This window comes from Strix uralensis, chromosome 11 (genome assembly GCF_047716275.1).
Source record: "Strix uralensis isolate ZFMK-TIS-50842 chromosome 11, bStrUra1, whole genome shotgun sequence".
Lineage (NCBI taxonomy): Eukaryota > Metazoa > Chordata > Aves > Strigiformes > Strigidae > Strix > Strix uralensis.
This window is the reverse complement of record NC_133982.1, coordinates 18,532,902-18,555,049: the sequence shown is the minus strand read 5'-3', so window position 1 is coordinate 18,555,049 and position 22,148 is coordinate 18,532,902. Positions and strand designations below refer to the sequence as shown.

Below are 22,148 nucleotides of genomic sequence, written 5' to 3'. Positions count from 1 at the left end.
GAGTTTAGAAGGCTGTGTAGGCTCGTTTTGAGGCTGAATGTGCTAATGCGTACACGTGCAATTGTTGCTGCTTTTTCCAGAAGTGTTTGTTTTTGTCTTTTGAGATTACTTTTGAGATTGGAAAAAAACCCACATCCATCTTGTGTCAAGAGTTAAGGTTGGTATGTGGTGATGAAATATGTGTTTGTTTACTGCTTGGTCCATGTAAGATTGATCATGTTCTTAACATCTTGCTTTTCTTGCCTTTTGAAGCCTGAGGCAAGTAAGTATATTATTTGGTTAGTGTTTGCCGGTGGGTTTTGATACTGTTCCTTGGAGAGTGGATGTTTGCAAGGTGGATGTCCCTCACGGTGGATGTTGGGCACCTGGGGATGGAGCACTGGTGCTTTCAGGGGATGGTGGCTCCCTTCTGCTCCCCAGAGGCTCTCGGGCCACAGTGCTGTTGCTCCCTTGCAGCCTGGCTGATTTTTCTGGGGTTTTCTCTCCCTGATGGGGGGAGTGAGGTGGCTCCCAAGGCTTTGCACAACCTGGCAAGCACCTGATGCCAGCTGGGGTCCCCTCTGTGGCCATGACACCGTGCAAGTGCATCAGCGTGTCTCCTTGGCTGCTCCGCAGCTGCTGCCTCCGGGGAGCTTGGCTTGCTGAAGGCCTGACATTTTCTGCAGCCGCTGCACGTAGGAGCCAGGGATAAAAGGATTAATGGAAATGTCACTCTGCTGTAAGTCTTGGGCTGCTGTAACCAGGTACAGTAGCTGGCAGGGGCAAGGGATACTGTCCCAATCCCCTTGCGGCAGGGCTGGCTGCAGCTGGATGGGTGCGGGGCTGGGGACCGTGGGATGGTGTGCTTAAGGCTTGTTGAGTTACTGCTACACGTTATCGCTGCTGCTTTCTGATTTTCCTTCTTTGTTGGCTGTTTGGATGGTTGCAGGTGGAGTCGAGTCAATAAGATGTCAAATGTGTCTAATAAATGACAGAGGGATTTCACTGCCAGAGAAGGCTGGCACAGGATGGTGGGGACCCTGGGCTGGACCTTTGCAGGGTGCTACAAGCTGGGTCTGAGCAGTGGCAGGCATTTTTCCACATGAAGCTCATGTACAAATTGTGAGGACTCAAAAGCTGTTTTTTCCCCCTCCGTCCCCATGTGGGGTTAAATCGCAGCCTCCTGCTGAAGCAAGTTTTTTCCCAGTGCCTTTCATCAAGGTTTCCTCCTCTCAGATGGGCCAGATAGCTCTGCCTTCTCCCAGCAACTTCTATTTCTGGCCCTTCCTCTGTGCACACGCTTGTCTTCAGACCCCAGCTGTGCAATCACAAGCAGATCACTTATCCCAGCTCTAATTGCAGAAGCTCAGGTTTGTGGGGGTTTAAGATGATGGTTCTGGATGAAGTTTGTCTTGATTTTTTTTTTTTCCCCCTTCCGCATCCCAGAGTCAGGGAAGAAAGGAGAGAAAACCATGAAGGGGATTTTCAGCATTCAGCTGCCCAAGTGGTAGACCTCAGAGTGCTCCAAAGTGCAGCCTGGCAGGGTCATGCCTCCTCTTTAAGGTTTGAAATTAGCTGTATAAGTGTAAGAAGCTTGAGGCCAGCCTAATCAATGGAGAAGTAGTGGGAGATGGGGAACCAGACATGTGGATCTAGAAATAGCTTTGGGTCCCTCTTCCCTCTCCTTGAATGAGGAGAGTTAGGACTCCGTGGCTTGTCTGATCGTCAGTGCTGTGAAGCCTATCACTGCTACAGAGGCAATTACTCCAAAATATAACAGTGGGTTTTGCAACACGAATCTACCTCTTTTGCTGGCAATTGGGTTGAGGCAGTTAAATCCTCCTAGCACAAGTGCTGGCTGGATGTTGAATGGGGATGGATGTGGGTCTGATCGAAACTGGATATCATCCAGTGTCATTTTGTGCTCTCACTTGATGTCTTCTCACTGGACAAAGTTGCACTGGTGTGTTCGTGGTCCCATTTCTGTGCAGCTTTGATAGCCTTTGGCTAATAGGAGGGAGGTCCTGGAGAACACTATGCACTGGATGGGAGGACCAGCAGGTCTAGGCTGTGGAAAACAGCCCGTGCAGCCAAGATTTGTGGAAGTTAGTGTTAGCAGGTGATGCAGGTGAATGTGGAAAATGTTTGGTGTTGACTGAAAATGTCCATCTTTGGCTTGAAGCTGTACAAGAAAAATTTAGGATGATATGGTTCTAAATTTGAGACATATAAACCATCTGAATACATATTTACTATGTCTCTGCGTTTAGCACAGCTTATTGAGGAAGGTCTTTCATGCTCTGTCCTTTTAATAACACTGTAATGCTTTGGCCAGTTTATTTGAACTTGATAGAGGTTTATAAGTCATGAGGATATCAAGTTCCTACACGTATCATGAAAATAGGCAGAGGAATAGTAAAGAGAGGTTGTTGTAGTGCCTTGTGGGGAAGAGTACAACATTATCACATTCCCTGTTAGGCACTGGGAAGTCCACAGGAGAGCTCAGCTTCACAGTGCACCAGGAGTCAGTGCACAGGAGAGGACAGGACCCATTACTGCTGGCCAGAGTGTCCAGCCTTTGCTGGCTGTGGGACAGTAGAGCTGTGCATGTAGGAGAGTAGGCTCCCAGCAGGCTGTGCCTAGAGCTAGGCAAGTTGACATCTGTGGTGCCTGAGTCCCACTTTATTGGGAAGCAGATACTTAAGAGACTGTGATTCCCTCTAAATGCTTTCCTGGGCGGCTGCGTACTCAGTCAGCTAGTCAGGAAGCACTGCCTTGTATTTGCAGAGGGTAATTGTGCACACCTTATTTATTGTGTAGTAAAGAAAACAAATTAAGGCTGTGTAATTATAGAGACAGGCACACTTTTAAATAAGGCTTAAGTAGTCAGATTTCTATTTAGAAAATTAATAATTGCCCTTTCTGTCTGCATTCAGAGGCTCTTCTTAAACTGTCTTCTGGAGGTTTATACATGTTCTAAATTGTTTTGTGGGGTGGCCAAGACACAGCTCTTGTCAAAGATCTCTCTCAGTGCTGCCTGCCAGACTAAGGATGGGGTTGAAGATCAAGCTTTCTCTTCCAGTCTTCACCCAAGGGTCTTAAAGACAGACCCTGAAGTGCTTTGTGCTGAGTGTAACTGGGTCTTGAGTATGGTATGGTCAGGTCACCTTCTGCTCCACAGGCATTTTTATCTCTGTGATCCTGTCAGTCGTCTTCTCCCAAAAATGAGGATTGGGGAGGATCTGGAAGGTGCTAGCAGGAATGTGCAGGGACCTGCTTTTCCTGGTGAAAGTTAGAGCTGGCTTATCTATGGGCTTGTTTTCATAGGCAGACCTGAGCTGTGATTAATCTGGATCCTCCCAGAATCTCCTCTGTAGGTTGTGGTGTTTTCTGAGGAGGAGGTTAATGTCAGTGTCCTGGCTGGGTTCATGACAGTTGTGCAGTGTCATGTAAACTGGTACCCTGGTATTGGATGTAGTTTGTAGCTTTGACATGGGAATTCCCAGACATGTGTTATGGTTTTAGGCTTTGATAGGAAAGAAACCGGCCTGCATTCCCTGAAAAGTGAGGTGGCTGAGGCAGCACAAGGTTGGTGAATTGTGCTCAGGCCCTCTTCAGTGCTGTTCCAGGACAGCACTTGAAGCCCTACAGCAGCTGAGGCCCATGTGCTTTTGAAGGGCTGCAGGCAACCGTTTTGCAAGGCTGGCAAGGTTCACCTTCTTTGCTCAGTGTGTCTGGGAGCTTGATCGAGATCTTACACTAAATAAAGAAATAAACAAAATACCAGACATTGAATTATTGAAAGTATAGCACTATTCCCTCTCGGTCATGGCTTGAGGGTCATTTTCCCCTACTTTGTACTTAATGATCTATTGCCTTGCTCTGAAAGAGCCATTCTTATATACGGAGCAGGGTTAAACTCTCCCTTTTGCTCTCTTACTGTAACCAGCTCCAGGCCCTGTGACTGCCTGTGATTCTCTGCTTGATTCTGGATGTCCTATTACCCTTCCTCCTCCTTCCTGATGACTTCTCCCTGATGATTTTGTCCTTTCATCACTGCGCTGCTGTCACACCCATCCTGGCAGTCTCCTCCTAACCCAAACTGTCATCTGTTAATTGCTCTTGATTTCCCATCCATACTCTTGATCAGTGCAGCCTAACAAGTCTGTGTGTATTAGCTGGGGCACAGTAAATGACTATATGTGAGCTAAGAGCTCACTGGGAGGGTGAAATAAAATGCATTTACCTAAACCACCTTCTTGATAGTTCAATGTGTTTTATTTTTCATTTGCAAAGGAGTAAATAGAAACTGAATTCCTCCATGAATACAGGCAAAATAAGAAGTATGAGAGCGATTTCAGCAGCCTTTGATTTCTGTTGGGTAAATGTTCCTTTACTATCCCTAATCAGGCAGGCAGCTTGGGTACGCTTTGCTTCCCATTTGTACTTTAAGGATGTTCCTGCTCCAGCCCCTTCTAGGAGCAAACATTTGTGCTGCAGTTTACTTAGGGAGGCATTTTCCCCTGTGTGTCTCTTTCTTCTATAGAATGCTTGGCATGCTTATAGCACAGTCACGAAAATAAACAGCAGTAACATCTCCTCTGCTCCCATAGACTTTCCTGTTCTGTCCCCCATCTACTTTGTCCCCTGGATGCCAGTGTAGCACAGGACCTTGCTGATATGCTAATCAGCAGCAGTGGTTTGATGGCATGTTTGTTCCCAGTTACCACAGGTAACTGATAAGCAGTTAACTGCAGCTATTCCTTTTTCTGCAGTGGCAGAGGTAGGCCCTGTGTTTTACCAGCCGTTGTGCACAAGGCCAGAGGAGAGACCAGTTCCCTGCAGGACTGTGGCTTTCCTTCAGGCTGGGTTGAAATGATTTGACCTGCATTCAGAGGGCTGGGTAACTAATTCCTGGCTGCAGGCTGCTTCGCTTAGCTGTGGAGAGGTTTTATTGTATTGTAATAGAAGGCAGAGTGGCAAGTTTGTGACCGCTGTACTCTGGCAGGACCTGAGAAAGAACGTTTCTGACTCAAGCACTGTGCACCTTGTGGCAAGACTTGTCCTGCCTCAGTTCCCCATCTGAAAACCTGGAATTAATAACATTTGTTTTCTCTGCTTTTATTTGATCTATTTGCAGCATAACACCTTGTATGGTTTCTAGTGAAACCTGGACTTGAATTGTGGGATGCTGTTGCAATGTAAGATGAGGTATAATAATGCTATCACAAATATTTGTTGCCTGCTCGGATTCTTACGTTATGCCTATCGCGCTGGTACCTGGGCTCTCAGGATTTTGATGTGGCTTTGTCTCTCCTTTCTTCCTTTGAAATGTTGAGATGTTCTTTCCAGCTGCCTTTTGTGCCTATAAGACTTATTTCTCTTTCTAAAGTTTGATCAATTGTCTTTTGGCAGACATGTGAAATGGACAACTGTGTGGTTTTTCCTACCCCCTCTTCAAAAAAGGCTGTGGACAATGTTGGGGATGTTTAGAATAAGTCTGTTCCTACCTGGGGGTGTGTGTTTATGTGTCTTATTACAAGCCTTGTTTCAGGATTGGGGTAAAATGTGAACTTTTAGACAAGTTGGCTGTTTTTTCATCCTCTGTAGCATGGTCCTTGTGCAACAGTGGCCTGATGGATGTCTGGTTGTGAGCTTTCCTTCAAAGAGAGGCCAAACATTCCTCTTGGATGTGATCCTGAAGATTAGGTGTAGTTGTGTCTTAGTTAAACCTCACCAGGTCTCTGAGATCACCAGCAGCATTGGATGAGTTGATTTCTGGAGATTTGGGCATGACAAGGATTGGATCTTGTTCCTAGGCTTCTGAGGTCACTGCAGCATGGAGGTACTCCAGAAACAGCCTCTGGCTGTCCCTTTTACTTGCTCCTCAAACCCTGTGATTCTGCTGATTAGATGTGGTGCACGGCATGTCTTCCCTGCCTATGCCAGTGTGAGAGGTGCTGCACAGGGAGAAGGACCCTTCCCAAGAGGGACCTGAGGACCTGAAAACCTGCTTGAAAGCTGCTGGGGGAGGGAGTTATACAATCATGGTAGGATGAGTGAAAATTAAGTGACTGCACAAGTTATCTCACCTGGGATTTTTCTTTCCATGATGCTGGTTTGCTAACAGTATGATTACGGGGCTGATTTTCCCTTTTTGATGTACAGGCAATAAGCACTAGGGCAGAAAAATAGAAACATTAAAATCATATGTTATTTGAGCAATAAGATATGACTGGGCATGAATGATGGGACATTAATTCATGATGGTGTGTGACTAGGCAAGAATTTTAATGTCCTAAGTTAGGCAGTCATGTGTTTTATTGGAATTATAAAATTTTATTAGAAAACTGGATGAGGGGGTGGAGTTTCCCACCAACCCCCTCCCCTCATTTTTATTTGTGAAGGGATGAACTGTGAATTATGGCAGATGCAAGAGACGTGGGATATTCACAATGCTGCCATAAGAGCCAGAGGTTTGTCTTCCCCAGGAGCTGTGGGTAACCGTGGCTGTAGACTTGTTAGTGACTGAGGATGAGTATGGTTCATGTCTGCTGTCCTCCGGCATGCTGTGAGGTCATGCGTGGCCTTTCCTGGGAATTCTCCCAAGGCAGCTCTGCTGGTGCCCACGGGTGTCCCGTGGGGTGGGGCTGTGACCGGCACCGTACTCCCCGCGGGGCCGCGCTTCAGCACCACGGACAGGGCCTCCGGGCCTCCCTGGCTGCAGCTGGGCTTCCCAGCCTCCAACCCAGACCTGGCCTTCCTGCCTGTGGCTGGGCCTCTCTGCCTCCAACCCAGTTAGTCAGCCTCCTGTCTTCTCTGCCTGCAGCTGGGCTTTCTTGTTGCCAAATCAGCTCTGACCTCTCTGCCTGCAGCCTAGAACCATCCCCATCCACCCTGCGTGCAGCATAGGCCCTGGTGTCTAGCCTCAGCCAGGCCTCTTGGCCCTCCCTGCCTCTCTGCTGCAGTCTGGCCTCTGACCCAGCCTCTCTGCCTGCACTGAACCCTTCTGGCTTCCATACCTCTTGCCCAGCCCCAACCTGCAGCTTGGCCTCCCTGCACGCAATGCTTGCCTCCTTTGCTCTTCTCTTGGAACAAACTCATTACCCTTCCAACCCCAGGGCAGGGAGTGGAGCAGTGGCTGTGGCCACCTGGCTGAGGGTGAGCTGGATCATGCCATCAGGTGTGAGCCCACCTGAAGGGTGGCCAGCCAGCCTGGTTTCACTGCCAGTGGTGCCTTTATTCTTCCATCTCTCCTGCTATGAAGTCAGTCTGCCAAGATGCAATACAAACTTTCTGAACTGGAGTGGCTCCTGGCACTGGCTTTGTTCCACATTGTGAATGGAGTCATCTTGCAGCACCACTACCCGTGTGCTGTCTGTGGGTTTCTCACATGAGTAGTTCTCTAGGAGATCTGCCATCCAACCTGACTGCGACCGCAACCCGTGGGCTTTGGCTAAATGTTTGTTGTATCCAGTTGTGCGTGTTGATAATTGTGGGTAATTTGCTGTCTCAGAGTAATGAAAGAATGCCTGCTGCAGTCTGAAGCACTTGGTACTTCATAGTGATTAGTCTTTTCATTTGAAAATATTCCTCACATTGACCAATATTTGAAGATAAAAGGTGAGTAAAAGATACTTGTCCTTTTTAAGTACATCATATATTGAGAAGAACAGAAAAAATGTAACTGCCATGTCCAGACATTCTTGTGGCTTTTGACAGAGCTAATTGTCAAAACAAGTTTCTGCTTTTGGGTGGCTATAAGTGAGGAGTGTAGCAAGCAGGCTTTGCTGGGCTTTGGTGGTATTAAGTCACCAACAGTTCCTTGTCCCCCTCAGCCAAGCGTGGCTGGGGCTGTGATGAGGCACATCATACCACAGCTCAGGTGTAGCTACAGGCAGGTCTCTACTCAGAGCACTCCCTGTGTGCTCAGCTGCTACAAACAGGAGCATTTCTGCCCAAAAGGCTAAGGCTATGCCTATGCTCAGGTGTACTCCAGGCATGTGCTGCCTCCCTGCTTCCCATCCCCAACCCATGGGCCCCTGGAGGGAAGTAGCAGCCTGGTGTGAGGCAGGTCCCTGCTTGATGCTGTCTGTCTCCTAGGCTGAGTGTTTTTCTTGCTGTTTGATAAGGTGTAGCTGGAGCATGTCAGCCACATCAGCCTCACCTCCTGCTGTGGCCAGGAGCCTCTGCGCAGCATGGGAGGTGGCAGCTGCCATCTCTGCTGGCTGACAGTGCGGACCCTTCAGTCCCCCACTCCTCACATGTGCACCTTCCCATGCCAGGCCACTGCCCCTGCATGCTCCCCAGCTCTGGTCCCTCATGGTGTCCAGTTGCTGCTCTCAGGCCCCCTATGCTAGGGTGCAGGTAGCTCTGCTCCCCGCCGAGGTGGGGTGAGTGCTGTAGGCTAATGGCAAGCTTTCTTTTCATTAGCTGGTGTAAACACAGCTCTTTGGCAGCAGCCTGCTTTTCTGAGCCCAGAAAGACCATTTTTCCTTTTATCTATAATTTAGTGAAGTGTCAAGCCACAGAAGTTTTAACGATAATAAGCAGCAGAGGAAATTTATTTATTCACTGCAAAGGTGGGCTTCATTCTGGAGCTGTGTTAGTTGTTGTTTTTTTTTTTTTTTTTTACCCTTTCTTTGCAAGAAATGTTGACTGCTCATGCAGCCTCTCTTCCAGTGTGTTCAAGAGACCTTCCCAGTGAAGCTCACCACTGCAGTTCCTGCTTGGTTCAGTGACTTTCCAGCCCCTCTCCCACACATGACCTGTGAGCCAAGAGAACTGGGAAAGGAGAAGCAAGGAAAATATAGTGAGGTGGGAGTATTCATGCGCTTGGTGAGATGTAATGGGAGAAAAGGGAGTCATGAGTTCCCCGTCTTTCACTTTATCCTGTTGCTGTACATCACTTACATCTGCTTCCCAGACCAGCCTCTGTGGTGGATTTGACTGCTGAGCAAAGGCAGGGAAGGGCTTTTTTGGGATTATATGTAGTGCTTGCCTTCTGTCAGCCTACGAAGCTGACAGTGGTGACTGGAGATCAAAAGTGGATCCATGTCATATGGAAGGACCAGGCCTCCTTCCTGAGGTGAAGGAAGGCAGACAGTGGAGCTCGGGGCTGGTCAAAGATGAGCAGGGGATGGAATGTCCTATGGGAGGGACAGGGACAAGTCTGGAGAGAGAGGGTTGTAAGAAAGGATTGGAATAAGGACTCATTAAGAAAGAAGGTTGAAATGGAGCAGAAGGGGGATGGGGTGTAGAAAAGGTGATGGGGAAAATGTATCTGGAGAGGAAAGGGAGGGTTGACTGGGGTAGGGAAGAAGCATGTGTGTGTGGGAGCTCTGCAGGGGGAAGCAAGTGTGAGGGATAAATTGGTTTGCTAGCAAAGACTTGGGAACTGTGCCTCTGAATCAACCAGAACCTTCCTCTCCCCCTTCGATGTGGCTTTGGAGGCAATATTAGAATCTTCCTAATTATTTTTCTTGGACGAGTTTTGCGATCCTGATGATATTAATTATTCTTAAAGGTCAACAGCACTCACTTGAATCCCCTTCTGTTCTATCATGTAATCAGTTAATTAATTGGAAACCATTTAGCAGTGTCTGCCGAGAGCTTAGCCTGCCTTATGCCCTGTTGTTTTGCTATTGCTGGGAGATATATATATATGTGTGTGTATATATATATTCATATTTGTACCCCTTCCTTCTTTCAGAGGCTCTGCAGAGAGCTCAGTAGTGTCCCAGTCCATTGCAGCCTCTGGCACCCCTCCCCAAGGCTGGCAAATTTGGGTTCAGGCCCTGCTGTTATTTTTCGCTTCACTAAGCCCCTGCAAGAGCAGGGTTTGAGATTATTCAGGGCTCATTGATTTCTGGGCATCCAAGTAGGTGGGGATTTTTATTTTTAATATAAATTTAATGCAAGAGCCCTCTAACAGCTGAGATCACAGCTCTAGTTCAGGAGGAACAGGGAGGACCAAACCCTTTCCCAGTGCATCTGTGTTCGATGTGTTGAAGTTGAGGCTCTTGTGTGGACCTTGTCCAGCTCTCCCAGTGCCTGCCTGTGCATTTGTGGTGACCTCCCAGCTGCAGCGGTACCTCCTGAGTGCCTGTCCTTGCTGCTTCAGTGTATTCAAGGGGGAGGAGGTGGGAAACATGCGGGAGCCTGGGAGGGCATGTGTTTGGTTCTGGTGTCACCATGTACTCGGAGATGCTGGGAAATGCCTGCTGGGCACAGCTCTCCTTCCCACGCTGTCTCCTTGAGCTGTGCCTCACCGCAGCACAGAGCTCTCTTCTCTTGCACAGAGTGGTTGGGTTTGCTCTGGGTCCACTGGAAACCTGTGAGTAGGAGGCATTCCCCAGTCGTTCTCTATTCCTAGCTCAAAGAAACATGCAATTTGAAGGAAACAGGCAGGATAAACCCAACCCCTTGCTGGAGCTGTCAGCTGGCAACCCTTGTTCTCAATCAGCATACATCTCCAGTATTATTTTTACGTGCTGAAGCAGGAGAAAAGCCCAAGATACAGTTATATTTCAGGCCTAATGGATCTAAAATTACTGCAGTTTTGGAGAGAAGAGATGGTGTGGGGACAGTGCAGCCCTGAGGACGTCTCAGCTGCAGGAGGGCAGCTGTGGGGAAGGGCTTTTGCCTGTTGCAGGTTGATTTTTCTTTTCCTTAGCAGAAGACTGGCATGTTCCGTGGATGTTGCTAGACTCTGCCCTGCAGGGAAGCTGGCAAGAAAAGGGAAAGCAACTGCAGGGCTGACCCAGCTTTTAACCTTTTCTCCAGTCCTCTGAGAGTCCAGATGTCTTTGGAGAAGAGCAATGGAAATTGCATACAACAAGGACAGATGAGTGTAGTCCAGAGGGCCAGATCCCTGCAACTGATCCACCTCAAAGCATAGGGGACAATATTACCCACATCTGTTGATAACTTCCCATCTGTACCATGTGCTGAACCAAAACTGAGCAACAATAAGCTCTGAGGGGTGACTTGTTTCCGAACAAAGCTTCATGCAGCTGGGAGACGCCTCAGAAGAGATGACTTGGAGGGTGTGGAAGCATCATGGGGTTGGAGATGGCCTTTAAAATGACCTTTAAAGTGTTTTGGGATGGGCTGGGATGGAGGCAGCAGCAGGAGATGTCTTGCTGTGTTGGCAAAGGCAGTGGGAGGAGAGGCGTGGGGCAGATGTGCTGCTGGCACCGGCTCTGAGATCCCTGTGACAGAGGCGTGGTGCTTTACGCCTTCCCACTTGCTCTGCAACTTCTGTTTTTTAATGCTATTGTTTAAAGAACAATGCAGGAGACCAGCACCTCCCACCTCCTTCAGCACTGTTTCAGTGATGGGATTTTACAAATCAGGGTTGTGTAACTAGGAAATACAGAGGGCTGGTGGTTCCCTCTCTGGCATCACACCTCCAGGGCTAGTGGGTGTGCACGTGGAGTGGCAGGGTCTCTTCTTGTGTGTCACTGATGATGGTATCTTGCTCTCCTCTGATGAAGGTTGCTTTAAGTTTGGGAAATTATTACAAATTCTGTCTCCAGCTCTAGAACAAGAAATAATCTGGGGGGAAACGAGATGACAGTGTGGTGGGACATGCTGCGTGACATAGAACAGTACAGTACCTGTGGACATGAGAAAGGAGTGAGTTAACATTGTGCAGACTCACAAAGGAAGACTGAACCTCAGAGGCTTTTTGATTCTGCTGTGTTTAGGGTCAGTAAAGACCTAGGTGTTGCTAAGGCGTTGCTTGAGGAGTAGAACTGGATTGTAGGTAACACCAGACCACGGCTGGAGGACCTCTGTAAACTGCCTTACTCCTCCATAGCACCAATACACGTCCTGGTGTATTGTCCTGGACAAGAAGCACAAATGGGGAAACTGCTGGCAGCTATGAAATCTCAGGCTGACCAATTTAATACACTATGTCCTGTTCTGCTAACTCTGCTTTCCGGGTGTACAAGCCTTGCATGCGCTTGGCATCGCCTGGTGCTTTTGCAGGCTCTATCTCAAGCGCGTCCTGCTGGGGCTTTGTGCTGAGCTATCGGAGATTTCAATTGAGTCTAATATTTGCAGAGCCTGATTTGTGGGGAGGCCTGCTCTGCCACAACTTCTGGGACTTGCTGGGGTAATTTTAGCACATTCATTAAGGGAGGACAGTACATTTTTTTTCCCCTTAATGAGCAAAGCTGCTTACTAAACAGAAAAATGAGGGAGGGGGAAGGGGAGGGCAGGGCAGGCGATGGGGAGTGTAACATTGCTTTTAGAGGTCACTGAAGTTATCTGGCAGGGACGAGGAAGCCCCAGAATGACTTTCCAGCATTTCTCTGGTTCAAACCCAAAGCTTTAGCAGCTTACTTGCTGCAGAAATGAAGCCTGGATGGAGCTACTCCTACAGCAGCATATAAGACTGCTGACATTTTCATCTCCTGTGTCCACCAGCACCTGGCCAAGGCTGCAGTGAGCTGTGAAATGATGGGAAGCACCCGTTGTGCCCAGAGCACAGGGGATATCAAGGGAGTCCCACGTGGTGCCACTGGCATATCCAACACTGGGGACTGCAGCTGAGGACATGCCTCTCGCCTCTCATTTCTGCCAGGCAGTTCCTTGTGCTCCCTCAGTCCCAGCTGCTCTGCACAGTTAATCCCCTCCCTATCAGGATTTTCAGAGAGGCACCATGTTATTAAAATGTGTGAAAAACTTCTCCCATGCAGAAGTAAATGTGTCAGGTTAGAAACAAGGGTGAGTAGAGGATGGAGATGCGTGGAGGAAGGACTGGTGCAGAGGGTCCCTCCCCAGCAGTGTTTCTGCCATTGCATTGAGCTGAACTGCATAATATAGCTTACAGTTTAATTACAGGGGCTCCTGCTTGTTGGTGTCATTAATGAGGCAACTGGCTTAATTTAGCTGAGTAAAAATGGCTTTAATAGTGGAAATACTTTTGGCTGCTGGGTAACTGAGGGAAAAGAAAACATGCTGTCTCCTCTTGCACTGAAGTCCACTTGTTCTGGGCTGCATAGATCCAGACTCCTATTTTTGTCCTGCGCCCACCCATCCCTTTTTAAACACAGGAGCTTGTTCAGCAGATGTACCCCCATGGCCCCATCTGTCACTCATGTGCTGGGACAAACTGGCAATGGTCACCTCCCCTCCCCTGCCGGTCACCAGCAAGGTCCCTGCAGTGCCCGTGGGTGGTGTGAGAGAGTGTGCAGGACACAGCGTGTCCCCTCCTGAAACGTAGGAGGGGGAGGGAGGGAGAGAGCAAGAACTGGGACTTTGCTGTTACTCAGTGATAACATCCTGCCTTTGTGTGTGTGGGGCTGCTGGTGGAGAAGGCTGGTGGAGATATGGCGTGATGAGCCACCTGCAAAGCAGGAGGCTTAGGAACATGGCTGCTGTGGCAGGAGAAAAGTGGAGTGCTCTTGAGCTTGAGTGACAAGTGGGTTGGGTGTCTGCTGCCCTGGACATGGTCCAGGTGAGGTCCAGCCAACCCCTGATCCCTACCCAACTCCTTTGAAACCTCCTCCAGAGGCAAAAAGGACCCTGGAAGCTATTTATTAAGACTGTCTGCATGTAAAATAGCATCTTGTGAGTGATGGAGAAAATGCCCCATGGCAATGAAGCAGTTTGAATATGTTCCAGGAGTGCTGATGGCAGGTCTGTCCTGAGAGACACAGGCTCCTGTTTGCCACTGAGAAATACGCAGGGAAGGCATTTTGCTTCCCTCCCCCTGTATTTCCTCGATGTGTGATGTGCTGTATTTTATTACAGGTGGAGCTGATGCATAGGCTGTTATAAAGGTTGTCTGGCATACTCCGCTACAGGACTGCTTCCACTTTCCTATAACTCTGCCAGATTTTAATTGCTCAGGCTGAAGTTTTCTATGTTGGATGTCTGCTCCTGGCTGAATTCATTTTTTTTGGATTATTTCTTTCTAGTTTCAAATAAAAACCTGCTCAAATGTTTGAGGTGGTGGAAGGGAGGGGGGGAAATGTGTTGCTTTGCTCAAGATAGAAAAATACTGGTGATGCTCCTGTTACAGAACATCTGTACCCTCCTTTTGTAGAGGGAAAGAAACTTTGCCAAAGGGCAGATTTTGTCTGGAAGACTTGATTTTGCTCTGGGACATCTCCTTACATAGGCAGAATGGCTCTTGATCGAGTTGGAGGGGAGAAATTTTGTAAAGGATGTTTGGGAGCAGACAGGGGAGACGAGGAGTGGCAGCTCTTGTTGGAAAGCTAGGGTTGGGATGGAAGGATGTAAAAGTGAGGAAGGTCATGGGAAATTTGGGCATGGATAAGGAAATGGGTGTTGAGAAGTATTTAGGAGTGGCTGGAGAGCAATGGGTAGTGTGATTCAGCCTTCTAGGGAGAAGTGTCCAGGTTGGGAGAAATGAAATGTGTTGGGGAGGAGAGACCTGGCAGTGCCCAGCCATGGACAGACGAGGATGTGGGTTCTGGTCAGTGCAAACAACAGGGATTTGGAGGTGACAACAGACTTTCAGCCTTGGAAACAGCAGTGCAAAGGCAGAATGGGCAGCTGGAGCTGGGAGAGGAGTAGTCTTGGCTGGGAGGGCCTTGATTTTCCCCAGTCCTCCCCATTTATGCTCTACAAAATGCTGGGAAATGGTGCACACAGCTGAGGTTTGAGCATAGGCGGACCTTGCGAGCGCCAAACAGGAGTTACAAAGTGCCAGAGCTCAGAGCTTCACCCGTGGAGCTGTAATTGAATCTCCTCATGTGCACATACTGTGATACCGTCTCTAATTACACAATCACATGCAATCTTTCCTGGGAAACCTGCCCCATCTGGCGTGCGGGATGGATCTATTCTGGGGAGAAATCAGTGCTGTGCAGGGAGGTTTCTCCATAGGAGCTCTCTATCTTTTGCAGCAGAACTCAGCAGATGTACCCTTTGAACATGAAAACCCAATCCTGGCATCTCTGACCTTTGGAGTTGTTATGACCAGAATGGTGTATTTCTAAGCGTGTTTGTGTGTGCAGCCCTTTTCTGTATCTGTTCTGAGATCAGGGACCTTTGCAAGGGTCTATTGCAGGGACCGTTCTGACATTTTAAAGTGTCCAAGGTGTCTGTTTCCAATGACAAACACATTCCTCCCCGTGTGTGTCCTGGCTGATCTGAAACAGAGCCATTGTTGCGTGCCCCAACCAGCCCTGCAGAAGTTGATGGTCAGGTTGGATTGGACACTGGCTTTGCCCTTTGAGAGCAGAGTCTCCTGCCAGATGTGTGCAAGTGAAGACCCATCTCCTCTTTGCCTAATACTTGCTGTGGTTTGTTGTCTGGGGGAGGGAGGAGGTGGCAGGAGCTGGTTTCCAGGGACTGCAGGAGATGAGAAGCGGAGCACATCTGCCTGGCAAAGCCCCTTGCATTAGTGAGGATGTTTCCTTTCTCTATCCCTCTGTGTCCTAAATTGTAATAACACGATCATGCTATTTTTGATTCCCTTATTTGCGTGGAAAGCCTGTTGTTTTTTCTCTTCTCTTTCAGAATCCAATTTTCTCTTGACATTTCTGCCTAATGTAGCAAAACATGACCTTTGAGAAAGGACATTCCAGCAAGATTCACTCCCTCCTCTGCATCTCTGCCTCTCTCCCACATCTTGCTGTCTCTCATGCATCCCCATTTACGCTTCCTTCTTCTCCCTGGGTTGGGGGAGGAAGTTTACTGTCTCGCTTTTCAGTAGCAGCGAGCTGCTCCTTCCCCTCCTACTTTTCATCTGTCTTTGCAAAGTTTCCAGGTGCTCGGTGCTCCAGGGTGGATAAAAGAGGGAGTTTTGCCATAATTTCCCTCCCTCCCTCCCCGCCCCCCCCCCCCCCCCCGCCCCCCCCTCTTAGCTTCACCTGCTATTTTTGCCACCTTTCTAAACTTTATTGGAGGCTGGAAGCAGTTTGTCTACAGCCATAGGAATTGTCGGGTCTTAGTCATGTGAAATGAGGTACCTGTGGTTTGCCATGGTTTCCACAGCAGGATAGTCTGATGTGAAGCTGAGCCAGAATTTAATGATGCAGCACTGTGCCATCGTGGTGTTTGGTCTTATTCTTCTGCCAGGCTTGTGGAGAGCCTTTGGGACGATGGTTTGCTGTGTGAGCTGCAGAGGTTTCCCCACTCCTAATTGCAGAGTTTTGGGCTTTGCAGCACCGCTTGGTAGCAGGTGGACAGGATCAGAGTAGCTTTTCCTTGTTGGTTCCTGGACTGTGCCCTCTCTGTATTTGCCCAACATGTGTCTGCCCTCTGCAACCTGGTGTAAGGTGACAAATGAATCTCTCATCCCAAATCCTTGTGCATCAGACCTGCACTGGCAGGAGACATTCCAGGACATGCCTTCTTGGTTTTAGCATGTTTCTGCAAATCAAACAGGGATTGTGGGCTGAGCCTGGCACGTCTGTGCTGCCCGCTGTCACCTCTGTGCCACCCATACCTTGTCCCATACCTCCTGTCTGGCCAGCCAAGAACTTAATGAACCTTCAGGTGGTTCATGCCTCTGGCCCTTCATCGCTCTTCCCAGTGAGCAGGGCTGAGGCAGGAGGGCATTTGCAGCCTCACACGGAGCTGCTCTGCCTGCCCGCAGCCCACCCGGGCAGCTCACAACAGGGAGAGAGCTGGTGGGGCCGGATTCAGCAAAGGATGGGAGGCAGCACCTCCTGTGTTTTCTGTTTAGGCTTCTTCCAGAACTTGTGACCACCCATCCCTCTGTTCACCCCATGTGTTGGTCCCTCGGTTGGTGGGTCTTGAGCTGATCAAACGTCCCCAGGAAGGCTGCCCACTACAGAAAGCATTTCATTACCATCTTCTCATGCTATTAGAAACCCAGGGCTTTTCTTTTTCTACTCACTCTGCCCCAAACACATTTCTTTCTCTTGTTTTTAGTACTTTGGTTTCTTTTACACTCTTTCATCCTCTCTGGCTTTCAGCTGAAGAGGCGATGTCTGCTGAGTTGCAAAGCTCTCCCAGGTAGATGAGATTTATGTTTTTGCAAGTTTGGGCAGATGGAGAGAGGGATGGGGAGCTGTTGGCTGCTGTAGCAGCTGTACCCCTGGGTGCAAACAACACACAGCCGTACCAGGACACTTTGAGCGCACAGCTAATACAGATCATATGATAACACCTTGGGTAATCATCATGCTGTTGTCTGAACCTGGCTGTTACTATTTTAAACATGAGGTTTGTACTTAATTTTTTGTTCAGGTTATGAAACTAGACTTGTTCTTTCTACTTACAGTTGGTTGAGCTCCAGATTCATGGGCAAGAATCAGATATACCTTGCTCTCTTTGGATGTTTTTTCTTAACATTGCAGGAGGGTATAAAGCACTTTCCCTCTTGGAAAAAGAAAATAAAATTATAAGCTTCCATTTGAGTTTGTCCTCATTAAAATCTCTCATTATGAAGTCTAAACTTGGGTCCTAAACTGCTTGACAGCCTCCCCGTCAATGAGCTCTGCAGAGGCGGTAGGGCCACGTGCAGGAGGAATTATTTACTGTGACTTCTTTTTTTTTTTTTTTTTTCTCTCGTTAATTTTCAGAGACCTCTCTGGGAACCGGCTCACCACTCTGTCATGGCAACTCTTCCAGACCCTGCGGCTCTTTGAACTGTAAGTCCCACCCTGGAGGTATCTTCTGGGAGAAGAGGGGAGGCTGAGAGGAGGAATGATTTCCAAATAGAGCTATTTTGATGCCTGTGAATAATTACCTAAAACTCCAGTGGGCAGCACCATCATTGGGAGGGTTTCCTGGGTACGGGAGCACCAGAGCAGAACTGCTTCTCTTTTAACTTCACAGCAGCTGGCTAATTAATGTCGGGATGATGAACAAGTCATGCTTGGGGTAGTAAACGGTTGACTAACTCTGGGAACACATTTGAAATACTTACTAGGCCAGATTTTGAGAAAATCTTTTCAAATACTTGATCCTCATCTATTGCAGGGTGGGGCTAACTGTTTTTCTGTAACTGATCGACATGATTTAGAAGACACCCCTGCTTTTTAGATGAATGACTCCCTTACTCTCTAGCAATCGAGGCACCTCCCAGCTCCTATGTGGGAGATGAGATAGTGTCTCTCCTGGGGCACTGGTGGCCTTCAGCCTGCTGAATTATTGATGGAGCATTCAGTGCTGTGCTTGAAGAATAAGTGGACACGAAATCAATGGAGCGTTGCCCTGATGACCTGTTTTGTTGAATTTTAGAAATAGTTGTTTGGTGGGTATAAAAAAATATATATATGTAGGATTTGTCCCAGAGGATCCTGGGAAGCTCCATTCATCCTCACTGATGATCAATAGAGCTGTAAGCTAGAAGTGACTTATGAAAGAATAAAGACAGTCTTTCAAGTGGGAGTAAGTGTGTTATCACCGGTGTTACTGCAATGTATTTTATTTCTGTCAAATTGTTAAATGAAAAATACTAATAGTGATATTAGAAAATAGAGAAACGCCCTTCTGATGGGGAATCTGGCTTGCAGAGTTAAAATGCTGAATTTGGAATTTGTCTCCTCGCTGATTACAGCTCTAAATATTTTTCAACCCTGGCTCAGGTTTCAAGTTTAATAGCATGAGTCATTTGTATTCTTAGACCTTTACTTATTGTCATTGCACTGTCTGGCAAAACTCAGATTGATGGTTGTTACCCAAGAGAGACCCAAGAGTGGAGGAGCAAATGGGTCTGCAGTCATGAGCTAGAGGCACTGGCAGGGCCTGGGGTAACGGTGAGCCTGCAGATTAATGGGAATACTTCCAACAGGGCTCACTTTTATGTGGCTTTGTTTCATTTGGTCATATTTTGTTTCTTCAGGCATGTCCCAGGTCTGCCAGCCCAAATCAGGCTCAAAAGACCAGTACCAAGCACAAAGGGAATTAAGATGCTGCTGTTTGGGCGGCAAAGTGTACTTGTCCCCACCTGATGAAGAATACATCTGTGTGGTCCTGCTATGGTGATCCTGACAGGGAAGCTGGTGTGCTTGGGATGGCTTTGGTTGGTGTCAGCAGAGTCACTTGGGGCCAGCATTCTGCAGCCTGGCAAACAGGAGGGAGATGAATTACTTGGCTACAGTTGGAGTTGTGTTCAGAGATAACAAGCACCGATTGATGAAAGAAGTAATGTAGGTAGAAATGTGGGAGATTGCAGGGCTGGCTGGTGAGAAGAGGTGATGGGGTGGGAAAGCAGTACTGATCTGATGTGTGGTGTCTACGGTGTCTTGTGGGGAGGCTTGGCACCACATGGGGTTGGAGACTTGGCCAGACCTCTCCTGCCACCATGCTGCACAAGGGGTCTTGGCAAACCACCCCCTGGCACCAACTCCAGTGATCAGTTTAGACCTACAAATGTGTGTGCCTGCAAGGTCTGGCTTGCTGTTGGCTGGGCTGGAGTAAGAGCCTGGTCAAGTTTATTTTTTTCTGAAGAATTGCCTTGTCACTGGTGCTTCCTAGCAAATGTTGCCCTCTGGGCTCCTGGTCACTAAGGACCCTCCATCCACATGAACACAGGTAGGATGGTCAGTATCAGAATAACATGGTGATGCTGTACCCCAAAGCATGATGGGAGAGGGATAATTTAGCTGATACCCATAGGGATGTGGGTATTAATGGGACAGGGGGATGTGCGTGCAGTGTCCTCCCTGGGACCCTGAAACTGTCCTGCTGAACTTTAGATTTCTTTGAGAGAAGACATCATGGAAATGTAGCTTAAGCTATGGGCTTTGAATAATTGTTCACATAAAGATGCTGGGAAATAAGGTAAAGACATATGTTATCTACTGTGGAGTGGTCATGATCCTGAGTGCTAGAAGGATGGGACCTGTTGATGAGGAAAAACAAATCCCCAAGATGGAGAGAAATTAGTAATGGATGCACAAAAGTGGGAAATATTGTATTTTTTTTTAGAAATGCAGAGGATGGGTGAGTAGAAGACAGTTTTTTGGCACACTGAGCTCCAAGGAGGCTTCCAGAATCTGGGAAGAAGACAGAATACATGGCCCACATAAAGTGAGTGTGAAGCACTGGTGAAAGCTAGAAAGGGAGTTACAGACTGACATCAGCCAAGGACTTGAAGTTGAGCCAAAACTCTCTGGAAAGGAAAAAGGCGATGAGCAGCAGAGACCAATGCAGAAGCAACAAGCCTGAGGAAGGCAGGCTGAGCAGCAACACTTGTGCACAGCCGTGGAGAGGCCAGAAGTCCCCAGGGGAAGATAGATGCTGGCAAGAGTCTGCTCTGCTCACGAGGGTTGGGTCTGTGGGGAGGGCTGGTGGGACAAGCAGGCACTGATTTGAAGTGGTTCACCAGAGGCATGCTATTGAGTACCAGTGCCCCAGTGCTACCAGGCAATCATGGATATGGAGGGAGGATAGTCATCAAAGGCAAAACTGCGATGTGCAGCAAGGCAGCTTGGAGCAGTGGAGCATGCGGGAAGGGAAGTGATGGGAGGATTGTTTCCAGAAGAGTGGAGGAGAGGATCTACAGCTGATGCGACATGGAGATTGCCAGGGAACATGAGACCTGGCAAAGCCACTCACGGTGAACATGGAGGAGGAAAGAGCAGAAGACTAATGTGAAGATCATGCCACGTTTTGAGAGCAGGCAGGTGGATGGGAATTTAGGGCTTGAAACAGCTGCTTGGCTGCATTCAAGGCATCTCAAGCTCAGGGAGATGGTATTGCTTTAAAGCAGAGTTTCTTTTCTTGTTCAACAGAGCTGAGCTTTTCCCCTGCTGACTCACTGAAGAAAGGATGGCAAAAATGAGGCACACTTCCAAAGAATATTATCTTTTTCTCCTCCTGGCCAGAAGCAAGGCTTGGAATGGTTTCCAGTAACTCCAGTCCTAGCTCCTACAGCACAGGCTGACCTTGACCAGCAGGACTCGAGCTAATATGTGCACACCTCTCCTAAGCCTGAAGCTGAGTGTGCACAGGGAAGCATCTGACACATGCAACAGCTCATAAACATTGGACTTGGAGCCTTTCTTATCCAGAAGTCACAGCTGGTTTCCTCTGTCATGTCCTTGGCTTCCTTTGTCATGTCCTCAGAGAGCTTAGGGCTGACATTTCAAGAAATTCCTTCCCGGAAAGACCTAAGACTCTGGATCCAATTACAACTTTGATTGTATAAAACCTTGTAGTCCTGAACATCTTGCCCCTCTGACCGGCCCATCAGCAGTTCTAATACCAGCAGTCCCTGCAGTAGCAGTGCTATAGCAAGAGGCTTTGATGGGGATGGGGCACAGCAGCATCTCTGTTAATGTTATGAGCCCAACTTAAGATCGTCTGCAACTCTAGCTTAAAAACTTATTGCCGCCAACAGTCACACTAACAGAGTTGTAGCTAGACAGTGGGTACTTGCCTGCTCTCTGCATTAGCTAATCCAGCCGTCAGACGCCACGCGTTGCTCCCTGTCTGAGTTCTTCCCTTTTTATCCCATCCCTTTCTGGCAGGGGTTTGGAAATAACAGTTCTGGCTGGACCGCCAAGAGAAGCTCTGGTTCTGGGAAATAAATAGAAATGAAAAACAAAAATAGATTTTGTTCTGTCTCTGCTGGGCGCTTTTTGGTTCTCGAGCTTAGGGAAACGGTCTCAGTCCTGAGGTAGGAGAGTGTTTTAATTGCAAGTGTATGAAACCTTGGCAGCAGTTTTACGTGAATCAAAACAGACAGGAGAATTGTGGCAAGGATCTCCGCTGCCCTCTGAGAGGCTTTAGCTGCAGACAGCTTTGTTTTAGCTGACGAGTGGGGAGGTGTGGGACAGGGCGTGTCTCATTTAGCTGCCTAGCCTGAAAAAAACCCAACCCTGCTCTGTGTGTGTGTGGAGTCCTAGCTGTCCCAGTACATACTGTGATGCAGATGGCATCCCTGTCCTGCACTGGTCTCATCCCTGTTGTGGGATGTCCAGGCAGTTTTGGGAGGCAGCGGGTACAGGTTTCTGTGGGGAGCAAAGCTGGGCTGCAACATCACTGTTTCTGAAGAGTTGACTTGGTGCCACATGGCTCTAGGTCTTCATCTCTATCATCATCCCCTTGAATGACAGTGCAGGTCATGATTGTCCCAGTTTTCCTCTGTCCCAGACACAAGTCCTGCAAGTGTACCTGCTTCATGAGGGGGCTGTGCCTGGAGCACGCCCTGCTGCAAGCCTCTGTTCTGCCTGGGGCTGGTGGATGGCTCTGGTTCGTGTACA

General features: G+C 48.3%; 1 protein-coding gene across 4 annotated transcripts in view; it reads left to right on the top strand.

Annotated features, from left to right (window-relative positions):
* The window catches only part of NTRK3 (neurotrophic receptor tyrosine kinase 3), a 216,315-nt gene that overhangs the window by 37,466 nt on the left and 156,701 nt on the right, over positions 1–22,148 (top strand). For all 4 annotated transcript variants that reach the window (XR_012630407.1, XM_074880480.1, XM_074880483.1 and 1 more), the window contains exon 4: positions 17,517–17,585. Coding sequence is in view for 3 of the 4 variants with exons in the window: in XM_074880480.1 (XP_074736581.1) it covers positions 17,517–17,585 (69 nt within the window). In the remaining variant the exon portion in view is untranslated. The remainder of the gene's footprint in view (positions 1–17,516; positions 17,586–22,148) is intronic.